Source organism: Ascaphus truei, chromosome 19 (assembly GCF_040206685.1).
Source record: "Ascaphus truei isolate aAscTru1 chromosome 19, aAscTru1.hap1, whole genome shotgun sequence".
In the NCBI taxonomy this organism is placed as follows: Eukaryota; Metazoa; Chordata; class Amphibia; order Anura; family Ascaphidae; genus Ascaphus; species Ascaphus truei.
In genome coordinates, this window is record NC_134501.1 from 37105023 (window position 1) to 37124055 (window position 19033).

General features: G+C 48.5%; 1 protein-coding gene across 4 annotated transcripts in view; it reads right to left on the minus strand.

The window, feature by feature from the left end:
• Positions 1 to 820: 820 nt before the first annotated feature.
• The window catches only part of SALL1 (spalt like transcription factor 1), a 39433-nt gene continuing 21220 nt past the window's right edge, over positions 821 to 19033 (minus strand). For all 4 annotated transcript variants that reach the window (XM_075577149.1, XM_075577148.1, XM_075577150.1 and 1 more), the window contains 2 exons: positions 14920 to 18323; positions 821 to 2321 (listed from right to left, as the gene is read on the minus strand). In XM_075577149.1, the coding sequence (XP_075433264.1) occupies positions 1881 to 2321; positions 14920 to 18323 (3845 nt within the window). In that variant the 3' untranslated portion in view covers positions 821 to 1880. The remainder of the gene's footprint in view (positions 2322 to 14919; positions 18324 to 19033) is intronic.

Consider the following 19033-nt stretch of genomic DNA (forward strand, 5'->3'; position numbering starts at 1 on the left):
TTCACACACAGGGAGCTACATTTAGGGACGTTTACTTTAAGGCTCATCAGATCTTTTCATGGGGAGATGTGTGTGTGGTGGTGGTGGTGTGTGCGTGTGGTGGGGAGGTGTGTGGTTGGGAGGGGAGATGTGTGTGTGGTGGGGGTGTGTGGTGGGGAGGGGAGGTGGTGGGGGTGTGTGCGTGTGGTGGGGAGGTGTGTTGTTGGGAGGGGAGATGTGTGTGGTGGGGAGATGTGCGTGTGGTGGTGGGGGTGTGTGCATGTGGTGGGGAGGTGTGTGGTTGGGAGGGGAGATGTGTGTGTGGTGGGGGTGTGTGGTGGGGAGGGGAGGTGTGTGCGTGTGGTGGGGGTGTGTGGTGGTGGTGGGGGGGAAATATTACACATTTGTTTCATTTATTTATTTTTGACTCGCTAAAAAGCGCTGCCCCTGTAAATATTTTATAAACATGGAAGCAAGTAGTTTAACCTTTTGAGTGCCAGAGGGGCCTCACTATTACCTGTGACGGGAACAAAAGGGGGAGGAGTGCCGCCCTTTCCATCCGCCATCACTTCAGATCGCATCTACGGTCTCCCATAGCAAAATCAGCACCTTTATTGGGGGGGAGGGGAGAGGGGGTTCCATGTTAACCTTGAGACCGCACTGGACTCTGGGGAGACCTCCATTTCAACCGTTTCCATCTTCTGAACAAAGCAACGGATCAAAAAAATAAAAATGCATCGCAAAGGGATCTCTCAACTTAAAGAAAAGTTGCAATCAGCCGCTTTACAAATCCCCCTAGCATCCAGCGCAGGCCAATGTAAAAACACACACCACGTCTGTTGGAAAATTGTTGTATTTGATGACGCGAGTAGAATTTACAGTATCTCTGCTATGAGTCAGTAATAAACGGTAAAACAAAACTGGACTTGTTCAACTTTCAAAAGAAAGTACCTATAGCCGTCCATTTCCACCCCCTATACAAAATATTCCAACACCATTTACCCGGGTTCTTCTACCCAAGAACAGAAGGCTTGGTTCTGCGTCGAAGGAACATATGTACATTTTAATGAAAGAGAATATTTTGTCATTTTCGTCTTTATATACAAGAGCATCTACATTTCCTTCCCCACAGATCGTTGTCCAAGATGCTATACTTTTATACTTTTAGCAGCAAATCGGAAAATTCCAGCACGTTCTACTATGAATAAACCTACCAGGCAAAAAAAAAAAAAGTGTCAGTCGCAATTACCAAAACACCAGTTTCTTGTATTTTTTTCGCATCTAATAATCTGCGTGCTTGTTACCGTACGGAAACCTATCGACAGCGGAGACGCGTAAAAGCACGACAATCGGAAACTGAAAGGGTTAAATCTACAAAAAAAAAACCTTTAAAAGCGGGGTTTTTCATTGGAGCGTTAAAAAATAGATAAACTGAAGCTTGTTGTGAATCCCAAAACGTACAGTCCAGAATGGAGTCGTCTTTCCGCCCGGCCCCAAATCGTCGCGGATGAGAAATGAATTTTCCCTTAAAAATGTGCACTTATATACAGACAAAGTAAAATACAGATCCCAATGTTACTTTTTGCATCAAACACCAGGGGCCATGTTTACCTAAAATATATATAAAATAAGTTAATGCAAAAAAAAAAAATCAACTACTAGACTTGCAATTGCCATAAATGTTATAGCAGGTTTACAGAACTCTAGTCGATTAGTATTTAGTTCAAAAATTCAGGAGGAGACCAAAATTAAAACGCTTGCATTGGTACGCAGAGCAAAAAAGTTATAATCACTAATAAATACACACTTAAAACTCTAGTTTGAAGTTGAACATTGTACAAAAAACAAAAAAGCAAATCGCTGGCTGTAGCTACTCAGGTAAGTTCTTGAGAACGTTTGTTCTAGTTTGTGACAATTTCTTTGCTGTCCTCCACAAAACGCATAAATCTGAAGGGTGTCCCGTTCTCGCTGCTCGCCAATTTCTCCAGACCAGCTAGAGGTGCGTTGGGTTCAGAGTTTGGGAATTTCTCCAGGCTTCCGGTCAAGCCGCTGATGGGTGAACTTCCTCCGTTACCCAGGCTCCCGGCCATTGGGGTAATGCCACCGTTTTGAATAACTGAGATCTCGTTGGTCTTCATGGCCAATCCGTTCGAGAGCGCCGCTGCATATTGGTTCCAAAAACTTGACGGGTCCCCATTCCCTGCCCGTGCAACCAAATCCTTCTGGAAGATCTCTGGGAATTTCACTGGGTTCCCTCCTAGAAAAGCCATTGGTCCATCCACAGAAAGTCTTCTCCCCCTCCGTGCAGGCGCACTGTTCCACATGTGAGTTCCCATGTGAACCTGAATTCAAATACATTAAAAACAGTGTTAATAAGGATTAAGACCTTCTTTCCCTCACATTTTAGTTCATTTGTAGATGTCACAAGCGGAACAAGTATATTTTTTATTACTATAGCAAATACAACACTTGTGTGTTGGAAGAGTGTTTAGTAATTTCAATAGCTCTACTGTGATCAAGTCATTAACCAAACGGATTGTTCACTCCTCAATATTGCAATGTCCATTTTCATTGCCCTGGCCAGTATTGCATCTGACACCCTTTACGAGAAGTACTTTTTGTAGAACGGGAGCGAGAGTATTCTTCAGTGATTGTTCATCTGAGGATCTTGCTCTCGGACAGAATGGCCTTAAAGCAATTATTCATCTCACTTTTCTGACGGGCAATCTCTAGAGAAATACTCTGTCAACACGGCGTGTGCAAATGTAAGAGCTCAGCTACTGTTTTAGAACTTGAGTCATACATGCGTTAAACAAATAAAAAGCGTGTCTTGGTTATACACTTCAAAAAATGCACTTGTTCAAATAAAGCTAAAATATAGAGATTTTTAGATCTGGATACGTGGGTTTTTTTTTGCATGTCCGAAACAAACGATTACATAATTCTGTTGGGCCAACATGTTTTACACGGTTGAAATAATGTCGATGGAATAACCCAGTGCTCTCGAAGGCTAAATATTCCAGCTACGAACAACAATAGAGAAATCGGGAGGTGCAAAGTTAGGCCATGCTGGGGGTTTTGTTTTTAAATGCGGTACAAATTTCAATATACTTTTACCTAATTATGTATTTAACAAAAATGGGGTGAATTGGCCAATTTTTTGCAACCATTCAGGAAATATCCATCATCCATCCTTTCTTTCTGTGAAAATTTAGCAAATACAGCTCAACCACCTTATAACGCTGTGCTTGGGGTCCAAAGAATCACATTGCGCTATAAGCGGATCGCGTTAGAAATAATGTACAATTGTATGCATTGTACAATAAAGTATTTAAGATACCAATAATCGTGTTGTAAAGTATTCATAAATACGAAAATTGGGAGCCACGCTTGCGACACTTTATAAGCGGATTCGCGTTGTAACGGATCCCGTTATAACGGGGTTGATCTGCATTTGCTAAATTTTCACAGAAAGAAAGGATGATGATGGAAATATACTGGGTTTTCCCTCGCAATATTTCCTGAATGGTTGCAAAACATTGGGCAATTTCGCCATTTTTATAAAATACATAATAAAAGGAGAAGGAGCAGCTCAGTGAGTAAAGACACTGACTGGCACTGAGTGTGAAGCAGGGGAACCTGGGAGAAGGAGCGGCTCAGTGAGTAAAGACACTGACTGGCACTGAGTGTGAAGCAGGGGAACCTGGGAAAAGGAGCGGCTCAGTGAGTAAAGATACTGACTGGCACTGAGTGTGAAGCAGGGGAACCTGGGAGAAGGAGCGGCTCAGTGAGTAAAGACACTGACTGGCACTGAGTGTGAAGCAGGGGAACCTGGGAGAAGGAGCGGCTCAGTGAGTAAAGACACTGACTGGCACTGAGTGGGAAGCAGGGGAACCTGGGAAAAGGAGCGGCTCAGTGAGTAAAGACACTGACTGGCACTGAGTGTGAAGCAGGGGAACCTGGGAGAAGGAGCGGCTCAGTGAGTAAAGACACTGACTGGCACTGAGTGTGAAGCAGGGGAACCTGGGAGAAGGAGCGGCTCAGTGAGTAAAGACACTGACTGGCACTGAGTGTGAAGCAGGGGAACCTGGGAAAAGGAGCGGCTCAGTGAGTAAAGACACTGACTGGCACTGAGTGTGAAGCAGGGGAACCTGGGAGAAGGAGCGGCTCAGTGAGTAAAGACACTGACTGGCACTGAGTGTGAAGCAGGGGAACCTGGGAAAAGGAGCGGCTCAGTGAGTAAAGATACTGACTGGCACTGAGTGTGAAGCAGGGGAACCTGGGAGAAGGAGCGGCTCAGTGAGTAAAGACACTGACTGGCACTGAGTGTGAAGAAGGGGAACCTGCGAGAAGGAGCGGCTCAGTGAGTAAAGACACTGACTGGCACTGAGTGTGAAGCAGGGGAACCTGGGAAAAGGAGCGGCTCAGTGAGTAAAGACACTGACTGGCACTGAGTGTGAAGCAGGGGAACCTGGGAGAAGGAGCGGCTCAGTGAGTAAAGACACTGACTGGCACTGAGTGTGAAGCAGGGGAACCTGGGAGAAGGAGCGGCTCAGTGAGTAAAGACACTGACTGGCACTGAGTGTGAAGCAGGGGAACCTGGGAGAAAGAGCAGCTCAGTGAGTAAAGACACTGACTGGCACTGAGTGTGAAGCAGGGGAGCCTGGGAGAAGGAGCGGCTCAGTGAGTACAGACACTGACTGGCACTGAGTGTGAAGCTGGGGAACCTGGGAGAAGGAGCGGCTCAGTGAGTAAAGACACTGACTGGCACTGAGTGTGAAGCAGGGGAACCTGGGAGAAGGAGCGGCTCAGTGAGTAAAGACACTGACTGGCACTGAGTGTGAAGCAGGGGAACCTGGGAGAAGGAGCGGCTCAGTGAGTAAAGACACTGACTGGCACTGAGTGTGAAGCAGGAGAACATGGGAGAAGGAGCGGCTCAGTGAGTAAAGGCACTGACTGGCACTGAGTGTGAAGCAGGGGAGCCTGGGAGAAGGAGCGGCTCAGTGAGTAAAGACACTGACTGGCACTGAGTGTGAAGCAGGAGAACATGGGAGAAGGAGCGGCTCAGTGAGTAAAGACACTGACTGGCACTGAGTGTGAAGCAGGGGAACCTGGGAGAAGGAGCGGCTCAGTGAGTAAAGACACTGACTGGCACTGACTGTGAAGCAGGGGAACCTGGGAGAAGGAGCGGCTCAGTGAGTACAGACACTGACTGGCACTGAGTGTGAAGCAGGGGAACCTGGGAGAAGGAGCGGCTCAGTGAGTAAAGACACTGACTGGCACTGAGTGTGAAGCAGGGGAACCTGGGAAAAGGAGCGGCTCAGTGAGTAAAGATACTGACTGGCACTGAGTGTGAAGCAGGGGAACCTGGGAGAAGGAGCGGCTCAGTGAGTAAAGACACTGACTGGCACTGAGTGTGAAGCAGGGGAACCTGGGAGAAGGAGCGGCTCAGTGAGTAAAGACACTGACTGGCACTGAGTGTGAAGCAGGGGAACCTGGGAGAAGGAGCGGCTCAGTGAGTAAAGACACTGACTGGCACTGAGTGTGAAGCAGGGGAACCTGGGAGAAGGAGCGGCTCAGTGAGTAAAGACACTGACTGGCACTGAGTGTGAAGCAGGGGAACCTGGGAGAAGGAGCGGCTCAGTGAGTAAAGACACTGACTGGCACTGAGTGTGAAGCAGGGGAACCTGGGAGAAGGAGCGGCTCAGTGAGTAAAGACACTGACTGGCACTGAGTGTGAAGCAGGGGAACCTGGGAAAAGGAGCGGCTCAGTGAGTAAAGATACTGACTGGCACTGAGTGTGAAGCAGGGGAACCTGGGAGAAGGAGCGGCTCAGTGAGTAAAGACACTGACTGGCACTGAGTGTGAAGCAGGGGAACCTGGGAGAAGGAGCGGCTCAGTGAGTAAAGACACTGACTGGCACTGAGTGTGAAGCAGGGGAACCTGGGAGAAGGAGCGGCTCAGTGAGTAAAGACACTGACTGGCACTGAGTGTGAAGCAGGGGAACCTGGGAGAAGGAGCGGCTCAGTGAGTAAAGACACTGACTGGCACTGAGTGTGAAGCAGGGGAACCTGGGAAAAGGAGCGGCTCAGTGAGTAAAGATACTGACTGGCACTGAGTGTGAAGCAGGGGAACCTGGGAGAAGGAGCGGCTCAGTGAGTAAAGACACTGACTGGCACTGAGTGTGAAGCAGGGGAACCTGGGAGAAGGAGCGGCTCAGTGAGTAAAGACACTGACTGGCACTGAGTGTGAAGCAGGGGAACCTGGGAGAAGGAGCGGCTCAGTGAGTAAAGACACTGACTGGCACTGAGTGTGAAGCAGGGGAACCTGGGAAAAGGAGCGGCTCAGTGAGTAAAGATACTGACTGGCACTGAGTGTGAAGCAGGGGAACCTGGGAGAAGGAGCGGCTCAGTGAGTAAAGACACTGACTGGCACTGAGTGGGAAGCAGGGGAACCTGGGAAAAGGAGCGGCTCAGTGAGTAAAGACACTGACTGGCACTGAGTGTGAAGCAGGGGAACCTGGGAGAAGGAGCGGCTCAGTGAGTAAAGACACTGACTGGCACTGAGTGTGAAGCAGGGGAACCTGGGAGAAAGAGCAGCTCAGTGAGTAAAGACACTGACTGGCACTGAGTGTGAAGCAGGGGAGCCTGGGAGAAGGAGCGGCTCAGTGAGTACAGACACTGACTGGCACTGAGTGTGAAGCTGGGGAACCTGGGAGAAGGAGCGGCTCAGTGAGTAAAGACACTGACTGGCACTGAGTGTGAAGCAGGGGAACCTGGGAGAAGGAGCGGCTCAGTGAGTAAAGACACTGACTGGCACTGAGTGTGAAGCAGGGGAACCTGGGAGAAGGAGCGGCTCAGTGAGTAAAGACACTGACTGGCACTGAGTGTGAAGCAGGAGAACATGGGAGAAGGAGCGGCTCAGTGAGTAAAGGCACTGACTGGCACTGAGTGTGAAGCAGGGGAGCCTGGGAGAAGGAGCGGCTCAGTGAGTAAAGACACTGACTGGCACTGAGTGTGAAGCAGGAGAACATGGGAGAAGGAGCGGCTCAGTGAGTAAAGACACTGACTGGCACTGAGTGTGAAGCAGGGGAACCTGGGAGAAGGAGCGGCTCAGTGAGTAAAGACACTGACTGGCACTGAGTGTGAAGCAGGGGAACCTGGGAGAAGGAGCGGCTCAGTGAGTACAGACACTGACTGGCACTGAGTGTGAAGCAGGGGAACCTGGGAGAAGGAGCGGCTCAGTGGGTAAAGACACTGACTGGCACTGAGTGTGAAGCATGGGAACCTGGGAGAAGGAGCGGCTCAGTGAGTAAAGACACTGACTGGCACTGAGTGTGAAGCAGGAGAACATGGGAGAAGGAGCGGCTTAGTGAGTAAAGGCACTGACTGGCACTGAGTGTGAAGCAGGGGAACCTGGGAGAAGGAGCGGCTCAGTGAGTAAAGACACTGACTGGCACTGAGTGTGAAGCAGGGGAACCTGGGAGAAGGAGCGGCTCAGTGAGTACAGACACTGACTGGCACTGAGTGTGAAGCAGGGGAACCTGGGAGAAGGAGCGGCTCAGTGGGTAAAGACACTGACTGGCACTGAGTGTGAAGCATGGGAACCTGGGAGAAGGAGCGGCTCAGTGAGTAAAGACACTGACTGGCACTGAGTGTGAAGCAGGGGAACCTGGGAGAAGGAGCGGCTCAGTGAGTAAAGACACTGACTGGCACTGAGTGTGAAGCATGGGAACCTGGGAGAAGGAGCGGCTTAGTGAGTAAAGACACTGACTGGCACTGAGTGTGAAGCAGGAGAACATGGGAGAAGGAGCGGCTTAGTGAGTAAAGGCACTGACTGGCACTGAGTTTGCAGGTTCCATTCCCGGTGTCGACTCCAGCAAGTCAATTTATCTCCCTGTGCCTCAGGCACTAAAACACATAGATTGTAAGCTCTACGGGCCAGGGTCTATGTCTGCAAAATGTCTCTGTAAAGCGCTGCATAAAGCTAGCAGCGCTATACAAGAACAAACAATTTAATTAGTTAAAAAAACACTCCAGATGCACACCCCCCACAAGCATAAAAATCCAAAAGTTGTGAGCCTTGTCCTTTTTGCAACAAAATTAATAAAAATGCATTTTTACCAGATTTGCCAATTTATGCAAAATGTTTGCCCACTCCTTCCATACACACAAGCAGAAACATACTTAGATTGTGAATAGACACATGGGTGAAAGAAAAGAAAAAAGTTAGCTAGTGTTACAGCAATCTCAATACGAGGACGAAATAAAATGCATGGCTTTTAATATCTTGGGTTAAAGCAGCAATGCAGGTTAACTTTAAAAAAAAATTAAATATATTTTAAGGTATTACAGGTTTGAAGCAGGGGGTCTCTGTAGGGTGACCAGATTTTCAAAATGAAAAACCGGGACACATTAAAAAATTATTTATAAAACAAATTACATCACGTGACGCACCCCGTTGCCATGACAACGAGACACTGACGTCAGACGGTGACATGTTGCCATGGCAATGTGGCATCACGTGATGCCTCGGCGCCATAATTCGTCCCGTTGTCATATCAACTTGATGCTGCGTGACGTCATGGTGTGTCTCGTTGTTATAGCAATGTGCATTACGTGACGTCGCGCAGCCATGTTCACGGAATTTGGAGGGGAGGATACAGCCACACACAGACACATAGACAGTGACAGTGACACACACACAGTGACAGTGACACACACACAGTGACAGTGACAGTGAGACACACACAGTGACAGTGAGACACACACAGTGACAGTGAGACACACACAGTGACAGTGAGACACACACACACAGTGACAGTGACACACACACAGTGACAGTGACACACAGTGACAGTGACACACACACACAGTGATAGTAACACACACACAGTGACAGTGACACACACACACACAGTGATAGTGACACACACACACACAGACACACACACACACACACACACACACACACACAGTGACAAACACACACACACACAGTGACAAACACACACACACAGTGACAAACACACACACACAGAGACTGTGACACACAGTGACACACACACACAGTGACACACACACACAGTGACACACACACACAGTGACAGACACACACACACACACACACACACACAGACTGTGACACACACAGACTGACACACACACAGTGACAGTGACACACACATAGTGACAGTGACACACACACAGTGACAGTGACACACACACAGTGACAGTGACACACACACACAGTGACAGTGACACACACACAGTGACAGTGACACACACACAGTGACAGTGACATACACAGTGACAGTGACACACACACAGTGACAGTGACACACACACACAGTGACAGTGACACACACACAGTGACAGTGACACACACAGTGACAGTGACACACACACAGTGACAGTGAGACACACACAGTGACAGTGAGACACACAGTGACAGTGACACACACACACAGTGACAGTGACACACACACAGTGACACACAGTGACAGTGACACACACACACAGTGATAGTGACACACACACAGTTACAGTGACACACACACACAGTGACAGTGACACACAGACACACAGACACACACACACACACACACACACACACACACACACACACACACACACACACAGTGACAAACACACACACACACACAGAGACTGTGACACACAGTGACAGACACACACACACAGACTGTGACACACAGTGACACACACACACAGTGACAGACACACACACACACAGACTGTGACACACAGTGACACACACACACAGTGACACACACAGTGACAGTGAGACACACACAGTGACAGTGAGACACACAGTGACAGTGACACACACACACAGTGACAGTGACACACACACAGTGACACACAGTGACAGTGACACACACACACAGTGATAGTGACACACACACAGTGACAGTGACACACACACACAGTGATAGTGACACACACACAGTGACAGTGACACACAGACACACACACACACACACACACACACACACACACACACACACACACACACACACACACACACACACACACACACAGACTGTGACACACAGTGACAGACACACACACACACAGACTGTGACACACAGTGACACACACACACAGTGACAGACACACACACACACAGACTGTGACACACAGTGACACACACAGTGACACACACACACACAGTGACACACACACACACAGTGACACACACACACACACACACACACACACACACACACACACACACACACACACACACAGACTGTGACACACACAGTGACACACACACACACAGTGACAGTGACACACACACAGTGACAGTGACACACACACACAGTGACAGTGACATACACAGTGACAGTGACACACACACAGTGACAGTGACACACACACACAGTGACAGTGACACACACACAGTGACAGTGACACACACACAGTGACAGTGACACACACACAGTGACAGTGACATACACAGTGACAGTGACACACACACAGTGACAGTGACACACACACACAGTGACAGTGACACACACACAGTGACAGTGACACACACAGTGACAGTCACTCACAGGGACAGTGACAGTGACAGTGACAGTGACACACACACACACACACACACACACACACACACACACACACACACACACACACACACACACACACACACACAGTGACAGTGAGACACACACAGTGACAGTGAGACACACAGTGACACAGTGAGACACACAGTGACACAGTGACACAGTGACACACACAGTGACACAAACACACACAGTGACACACACACAGTGACACACACACAGTGACACACACACACAGTGACACACACACACACAGTGACACACACACACACACAGTGACACACACACAGTGACACACACACAGTGACAGACACACACAGTGACAGTGACACACACAGTGACAGACACACACACACAGAGACTGTGACACACAGTGACTGACAGACACACACACACACACACACACACACACACACACACACACACACACACACACACACACACACAGTGACAGACACACACATACACACAGACTGTGACACACACAGTGACACGCACACAGTGACAGTGACACGCACACAGTGACAGTGACACGCACACAGTGACAGTGACACGCACACAGTGACAGTCACACACACACACACACACACAGTGACAGTCACACACAGTGACAGTGACACACACACACACACACACACACACAGTGACACACACACACACACACACACACACACACACACACACACACACACACAGTGACACACACACACACACACACACACACACACACACACACACACACACACACACACACACACACACACACACACACACACACACACACACAGTGAGACACACCCAGTGAGACACACCCAGTGAGACACACACAGTGACAGACACACACAGTGACAGACACACACACACACACACACACACACACACACACACACAGACTGTGACACACACACACACACACACACACACACTCACACACACAGACTGCGACACACACACACAAACAGAGTGGCACACACACACACACACACACAGTCACCCAGTGAAACACACAGTGAAACACACACACACAGTGACACACACACACACACACACACACACACAGAGTGACACACACACAGTGACACACTCACGCACACAGTGACACACACAATAAGCCCACATCTGCAAACACAGGTGCCTGGGAGGGGGGTATAAGGGGGCATGTGGGTTACCTGGGGCCCATGGATGGGCTGCTGGAGCAGCATAGGTAGCCAGTGCAGATGAGGCTGGCAGGCCCGCGGAGCCTAAAGGGAGGGACAGGGGGGCGGAACCTAAAGGGAGGGACAGGGGGGCGGAGCCTAAGGCAGGGGAGGACCCGGCATTACTGGAGAAAGAAGGGAGGTGGGCAGTGCTGAGGGAAGAGGAGCCCCGGCTTGCAGCATCTCGTCAAAACTCGCCCCCCCCCACCCATCCTCCAATCTCAGCCGGCATTCTCCTGCTATCTCCGCGCCCCCACGCCCTCCCTCCGCCCGCTTGGGAGGGCAGCCAGCATCCTCCGCTCCCCGCACCCCCAAAAGCCGGGACCCCAAGTAAAAACCGGGACATTTTGAGAATGAATTGGAAACCGGGACAGCACATGAAAAACCGGGACAGCACATGAAAAACCGGGACTGTCCCGGCTAAACCGGGACAACTGGTCACCCTAGGTCTCTTGAGCTGACCCCATTAATTTCTGCGTCATGATCACCCTGCTTCCAGAGACACTTCCCTCCGTAGGTGCTGGTAACACTGTGGAGTTTAAAGGACCAGGTCATGCAGGCCAATAGGAAGCCACAGCCGAGGACGTCATAGATCCTACTGGCCACTGTGACGTGGGACATTTAAACGCCACCATTAGATTAAGGATCACAGTTTCTCTGCCTACAGGAATACAGACACAACTACGGGAGACAAGTATCTCTGGAGGAGGGGGTCCCCCCAGCTGAAATGAATGGGGTTCAGCTCAGCAGACCCCTGTCTATATCTATCTATATCTATATATATGATAAAGAATCACTGCACTACAATAAAAATTCAATAATGAATAGGTGCATGTCCCATATAAATAATAAAAGTATACATTACCGCATAGCAGCACAAAGGAGAAAGCACTCAGGTGAATGAAAATAAATCAGGGGGTGCCTCCCTGAGGAAGATCCCCCTGTGGGATCGAAACGTTGGAGCTATGTGCTGTATTTAATACATTTATTTTCATTCACCTGAGTGCTGTCTCCTTTTTGCAGCTATACGGTAATGTGTATACATACATATATACACACAAACACAAACACACATTGCTGCTTTAGGCCGTGCGTATAGTGCCTGCGACGGCACGTCGCGGACTTTGGAAGCCGGGAACATTTGATTTTTCTGGAGCTGTTGCCTAATGTGACAGCCCCTGAACAAATCAAATGTCCGGAAGCCGACGCCGCCACCGCAAAGCAAAATATAACTTTCACTAGCAGCGATGGGTGACGTCACGCATCCCGTCGCGTCACCGGTCGCAGGCACTATACGCGCGGCCTTAGAAGGGCAAAATCATGCTAAACACCGATTTTCGTAGTTCTTTGAAAGAATAGGTGTGTCTCCATGTCTTCCACAGATCTGCAGACCAGTTTTATTTACCGCATGCAACATCATATAGAGGTTACGCTGCAGCCAAGGATTCTGGGTATATTTCTAGAAGGGCTCCCTACAGCAGGGATGGCCAACTCCAGCCTTTAAAGGCCCACCAACATAACAGGTTTTCAAGATATCCCCGCTTCAGCACAAAGTGGTGCAGTCCTTGACTGAGCCTCTTCTGGGTTCTTTTTGGTTTTTTTTTTTTTACAGGGCTGGGAAGCAGGGGGTCCCTGGAGCTGAAATGAAAAGGTGGTTCAGCTCCAGGGACCCCCGTTGCCTGAGATACCCGCTGGCGAGAGTGATGTCAGTTGCATCAGCTCCAGAGGAAACATGGCGTTTAAATCTTGTGTTAAAAGGGGCCAATAGGAAATCTGTAGAGGCTTCCTACTGGCCTATGTAACAGGAGATTAATACGCCATTTTGTTTCACCGCGAGGCGATGCTACCAGCAGCATCTCCCACTTCTATTGGCCTGCGTGATGCAGAGATTCAGATACAAGGAAGTAACTGAAGGCACCTTCACTAGTACCCATCTCTGGTAACAGGAGGTACCCAGAGCAGAAATTAGCACTCTGAGGCCCACGGCGTCACAAGGTGGGGGGGAGGAGGGGGGAAGAGACTGCACTTTTACAGCAGCATTTCACCCAGAAGCCAGTCTAATCACCCTCACATTGATGAGACCCAAAATGTTGAAACAGCTGCTGTCTGGGAGTAGGTTTGCTGGCTCTGCACTTCTTTAACCCCGGCTGTGCTGTAAAGCTGTGAAAGGCTGCGTCCATAGAAGGACATGCAGCACTGAGCCCCGACATCCTCAATGAGGATGTCTTTAGAGGGGGCTCATGCGAGCGTCCGCAGGCGTGCTGAGGCATTGGATTTTTCAGCCGACAGCCAAGCTGTTTTTCAGCGCGCTGTCGACTGAAAACATCCAATCAGCGCGAAGCAGCGTCAACGTCACGGCGCCGTGACGTTGACGTCAGTGCGTCGCGGGCTATTGGCCCAGAGACGTCACAACCCCGCCTCCCCCCCGCCTCCCCCCGCCTCCCCATCGCGCCCGCTGGCTCGCCTGCATGTGCATGAAATCGCACAGCTTCAGCAGGCGAGCCTCAGCGTCAGCACGGTTCAGCACTGCTCCCATCTCTATGGACGCAGCCTAATGCGGCAGGCATAAGCTTATAGGGGTCCCATGTTAAAATGGATAAGAAGCAAAGGGTGACACTGTGTGGTCATTTGCATGTCATTTCCCAGAATCCTTAGCATTGCACGGCAGGAGATAAAAGGGAAAAGCAGGGTTGCAGACCTGTCTTGAGATATGTGAAAGTGGTCACAAGTGATATTTTTTATTTGCTGGACGCAGAACCCTATAACATTTTCTCATAATATTCGTGTTATGCCCCGAGCATGTCCTGCTCTTTTACTTGTGTTAAAAACAATGTTTTTCTTAATTTCTAGCTTCTTAGGTTGCCCTAGAAACATCAGTCAACACTGGGCTCTAGGGAGACATCCATTTTGATGTCCCCGACATGACAAATGCTTACATCTCCTAAAGTATCCTGCGAGAGGGCAAGTGGAGATCTTCTAAATCAAATATAAAAATAGCAAAAAAAGAAATAAAGACAGACTGTATTAACATTCCAGTAAAGAACCGGTAATATAGCTCTACGGTGATATAGCACATCAGATCCTTTTCAGGCCTAATATGTAAATATTCTTGTGCTATACACACACACCCACCCACCCACCCCCCCACCATACCTTAAGGTTGCCTTTTGTAGTGAATGCCCTTCCACATATAGTGCAGGCAAAAGGTTTTTCACCAGTGTGGGTCCTCTCATGGATCTGTAACGCACTGGAGGAAGAGAACGATTTCCCACATGCATGGCAGTAATGCTGCTTAGGCGTCCTCCTGGCCAAGTTTGCTAGAAGAACTGGTGATGTGGCGGAAGATGTCAGAGATCCTGAAGAAATGATGCTGGGAGGTGATTCTTTATTGTCCTGAGGAGAGCCATGCATAAAACCATTAAACTCAGTCTTTATGATGGTTGCCAGTGGATTGGGAGGTGGGGGAACTATTGGGTTGATGATGGTGGTGATGTGGGAGTTAGGTTCAAAGAGCTGTGATGGTAGATCTCGCATCTGGTGTGTCAGCATATGCTGCTTCAGATTACCCTTTGTGGAAAAGCCACGATTGCAGGCTGTGCAAATAAATGGTCTCTCTTTGGTATGGCTTCGATAATGAATATCCAAGGCACTCTGACATGCAAATGTTTTGCCACAAATATCACATACCGTGTTTCTACATTTATTCCGGTCTCTGAAAGGAAATAGCATACCAAAAGGTTCTTCTTTAACCATCATATCGGTGTTACTAGAGGTCAAGTCCAAAGCGCCTCCATTGGCAGTAGCTGGGGACATCCCATTGGTGAATTCTGGTGGTAAAGCTCTTTGCTGCTTCTCTTCTGTGTTAGGCGATTTCAGATAATCATTTGTGCTGTTTGATGGGGACAAAGCATGCATAGAGTAAGTAAAGTCGGAGGCAGCGGGGCTCCCAGCACTCTGGCTTTCCATATCTCCCCCAAGAGACGAGGAGTCATTGGTCATACCATCACCCTCAACAGAGCCATTCACAGCAGACTTCAGGCTGGCTTGGAGCTGCTCAACAAGCCCTGCGTTTATCATCTTCATTTGATTCTCTAAAGCAGCGATACTTGAGATTTCAGGGGGCAGCGGGGAGGAAGACAGACTGTTTTGGGACGCGTCTGCAGATTTAGGTGTATCAGGAACACTATCGGGACAATCTTCCATGTTCTCGTCTGAGAAGTTGTCCAGATCATCAATAGTCTTCTCATCAAATGATCCAGTATCAGATTCCATGGAGTCAGGGTAGCTTTCAGCGATGGGGGTATTTGGGATCTGTCCCCCCATATGCATCCTAATATGCTGCTGTAGCACAACAGCATTGGTAAATTTCTTTTGACATATGGGGCATGAGTGCTGTACTCTGAGTGGTGGCATGGCCCGGTGGACACTGTAGTGTGTCTTTAGGTTTCCTTTTGTGGTAAAGGCCCGGCCACATACTTTGCATTTAAAAGGTCTTTCACCAGTGTGTATCCTATAATGCATTTTCAGGGCGCTCTGGCAGCTCAGCACTCGGTGACAAATAACACACTCGTTTGGGTCACTTGCTTTTTTGTCAATGTTTTCAACAAGCTGTTGAAGTTTTGAGGTCTCGGACGTTGGTGCAGCATCCAAAAGTCCTCCAAATGGAAACTTTGCTTTGAATTGCTCCGACATCAGATGCAAGAGTGGATTCGGGAAAGCCGCAGTGCTGATGGGGCCAGAGTCAGGTGTGGGAGAGCAGACAGAACTATTAACATTTGGGAAGGAATTTGAATGTTGAGAATTCTCTTCACCTTTATCTTCTGAGATAGGCAACTCGCTAACCTCAGCCTCATCAGGAAGCCCGTTATTTTTTTTTAGAAGTGGGTCTGTAGCTGCAGTGTCACTTTTTACTGAGCCAGATAGGCTAGCGGAAGGATGGCTAATGGAGATAGGCTGGGATTCCTCAGTTTTAATAAATGCGGTCAGATTGGGAATTGTTGGTGGGAGGGGTAAACCCACAGATGTTGTCAGTGGCGGCAAGACTGGTTTACTGTCCAGCCAGTTTGTTACAGGCTTCTCCGGTGGGATGGACATCCCATATGGAATTCCTGTGCTTGTAGGTATATTGTCTAAATGCTCGGGCACCGGGTATGGGTTCATCTGGATATGGGGATATTTATCTTTGTGACGTTGAAAGTGGACTTTCAGATTCCCCTTGGTGGAAAACCGGTTTCCACAGATGTTGCATTTAAACGGTCGCTCACCAGTGTGAGAACGTAGATGGATCTGCAAGGCACTGTCACTGCCAAAAACCTTAGCGCAGAACCTACACTTGTGTTTGAAGAATGACTCGTCGGAAGCACTCTTTGCTTCAAAAGCCGTCGCAATGGGGGGCTTGCTTTTACTTGGGGAATTTGAATCCTCTGCTACTGCTGCTGTTGTTGTTCCTATGCTGGGCAATGGGTTGGTGAAAAGTGTGTTATTGGGGGCAGGTTGAGGTAGTGAATTGGATGCAGGACTTAATAAACTGCTTATTGCAAAAGCTGGTGAGGATGTTATAGGTGCTGGTGGGTTACAGAGTTGTGGGCCACCAGTGTTTGAAGCCAATTTCTCTGAGGACGGTGGAGTAACTGCTGCGGCCAATGCATTCATATTTGGAGAGGAACTACTGTTGGATGGAATTATTGTGTTGCCAGGATTGGTCTGAGGTAGCTGTACAGGGGGTAGTTGCTTCATACCACTGATGCTGGCAGATTGACTAGCAAGACTTTGTGCTAACCCAGCTGCTGCAGCCAGCTGCTGGGACAAGTGGGAGCTTAGTGTGGTCAGCGGGGTGGCAGATACCCTCAACGTCCCTTGAGAACCACTAGAGGACGTCGGGATTTCCGCATTCTGTGATGCCAACAGTAATATTTGGTGACGGATTTGTTCAATCAGATGCAACTGGTGTATTTGCTGCTGCTGTAAAGCCAAGAGTTGCTCCATTAGGGCAGGCACTGCCAGTTTATTGGTGGATGCCCCTTTAGATTTCGCTTCTTGAGAGAACTGTGCCACTGCCACCTTAGTACTCTGAAGGTTCTCAATGATGACATTGCTGTTTATCACAGAAAAGTTGCCCAAGGCCGTCAGATCCCTTATTTGAGGTAGTGAGGTTGTGATAGCTGAGGTACCCAATGTGGAATTATTACTGCTTGAAACACTATTGTCCACTTTGCTGGAACCACTGCTGCTATTGTTAACACCAGAGATCTCCACCTCCATGGATTCTTCTTTGTCAAGCTTGCCATGCTCCGAAAGGTCACTGCAGTCCGCTTGATCTGTGTTATTAACCGTGTCATTCATCTGCTCATCAGGATTATCCGAAGGGGGACTTTGAGAGGTGGCTTCAGCAGGAGTTGGTGGTTTCTCATTCACAATTAGAACCAATTGATTTTTACTGCAGTTCTTCTTGTGCTGCAACAAATCCGATAGTTCAAAGAACTCGGCACAACATCTGCTGCAGACATGGACACTCTTGTTCCTGGGTCTTCGATGTGTTTGACCCCTCTCCGTGGCTCCTAAAAACACCAAGAGGTTAAGAGTTAGAAACCAAGCAAAAGAACAAAATGACTATCTACAACACTTTGACTTTATTGCTGTTGTCATTCATACGAAAATAGGGTTGTACTGGTCAAGAAAACAGATCAATACAGCTAGCACACAAATATTGCTCATGGTGGCTTTTTTCTCTCCCAACGCGGTAAGGGGAAGACCCATCAGCGCTGGTGTCTCAGATAATCATTTACTTCAAATAATCCATCAAAATATAAAATACTGTGAACAGGAGACATTGGGCAATAATGAAATCCCATAGCAAATATTGATTTCCAATATTTCATGCTCTTTATTGTCTAGCTGTCCGCTGCGCGCAAATCAACAATTTGAAGGACTCATTAAACATTCCAGTTCCTGTCAACCGTCTTCATTTTCAACTGCCTCAAATATACCCGACAGTGTGTCCTGTCACTTTCAAGTCATTTAGCCCCCAATCAGTCCATGCTGGCAAGTTAAAAAGGTACATCTCAAACTGCTCCAAACTTAGAAAGCTTACACATGTATATATAAGTGAGCGTGTGTGTGTGCCAGTGTGTATACACACAAACACACACACACAACTAAACATACACAGAGAACGAGTGATATACATACATACATGCATACACACACACACACACACACACAGAGAGCGAGTGACACGCACACACTACATACATATGCAGAGAGCGAA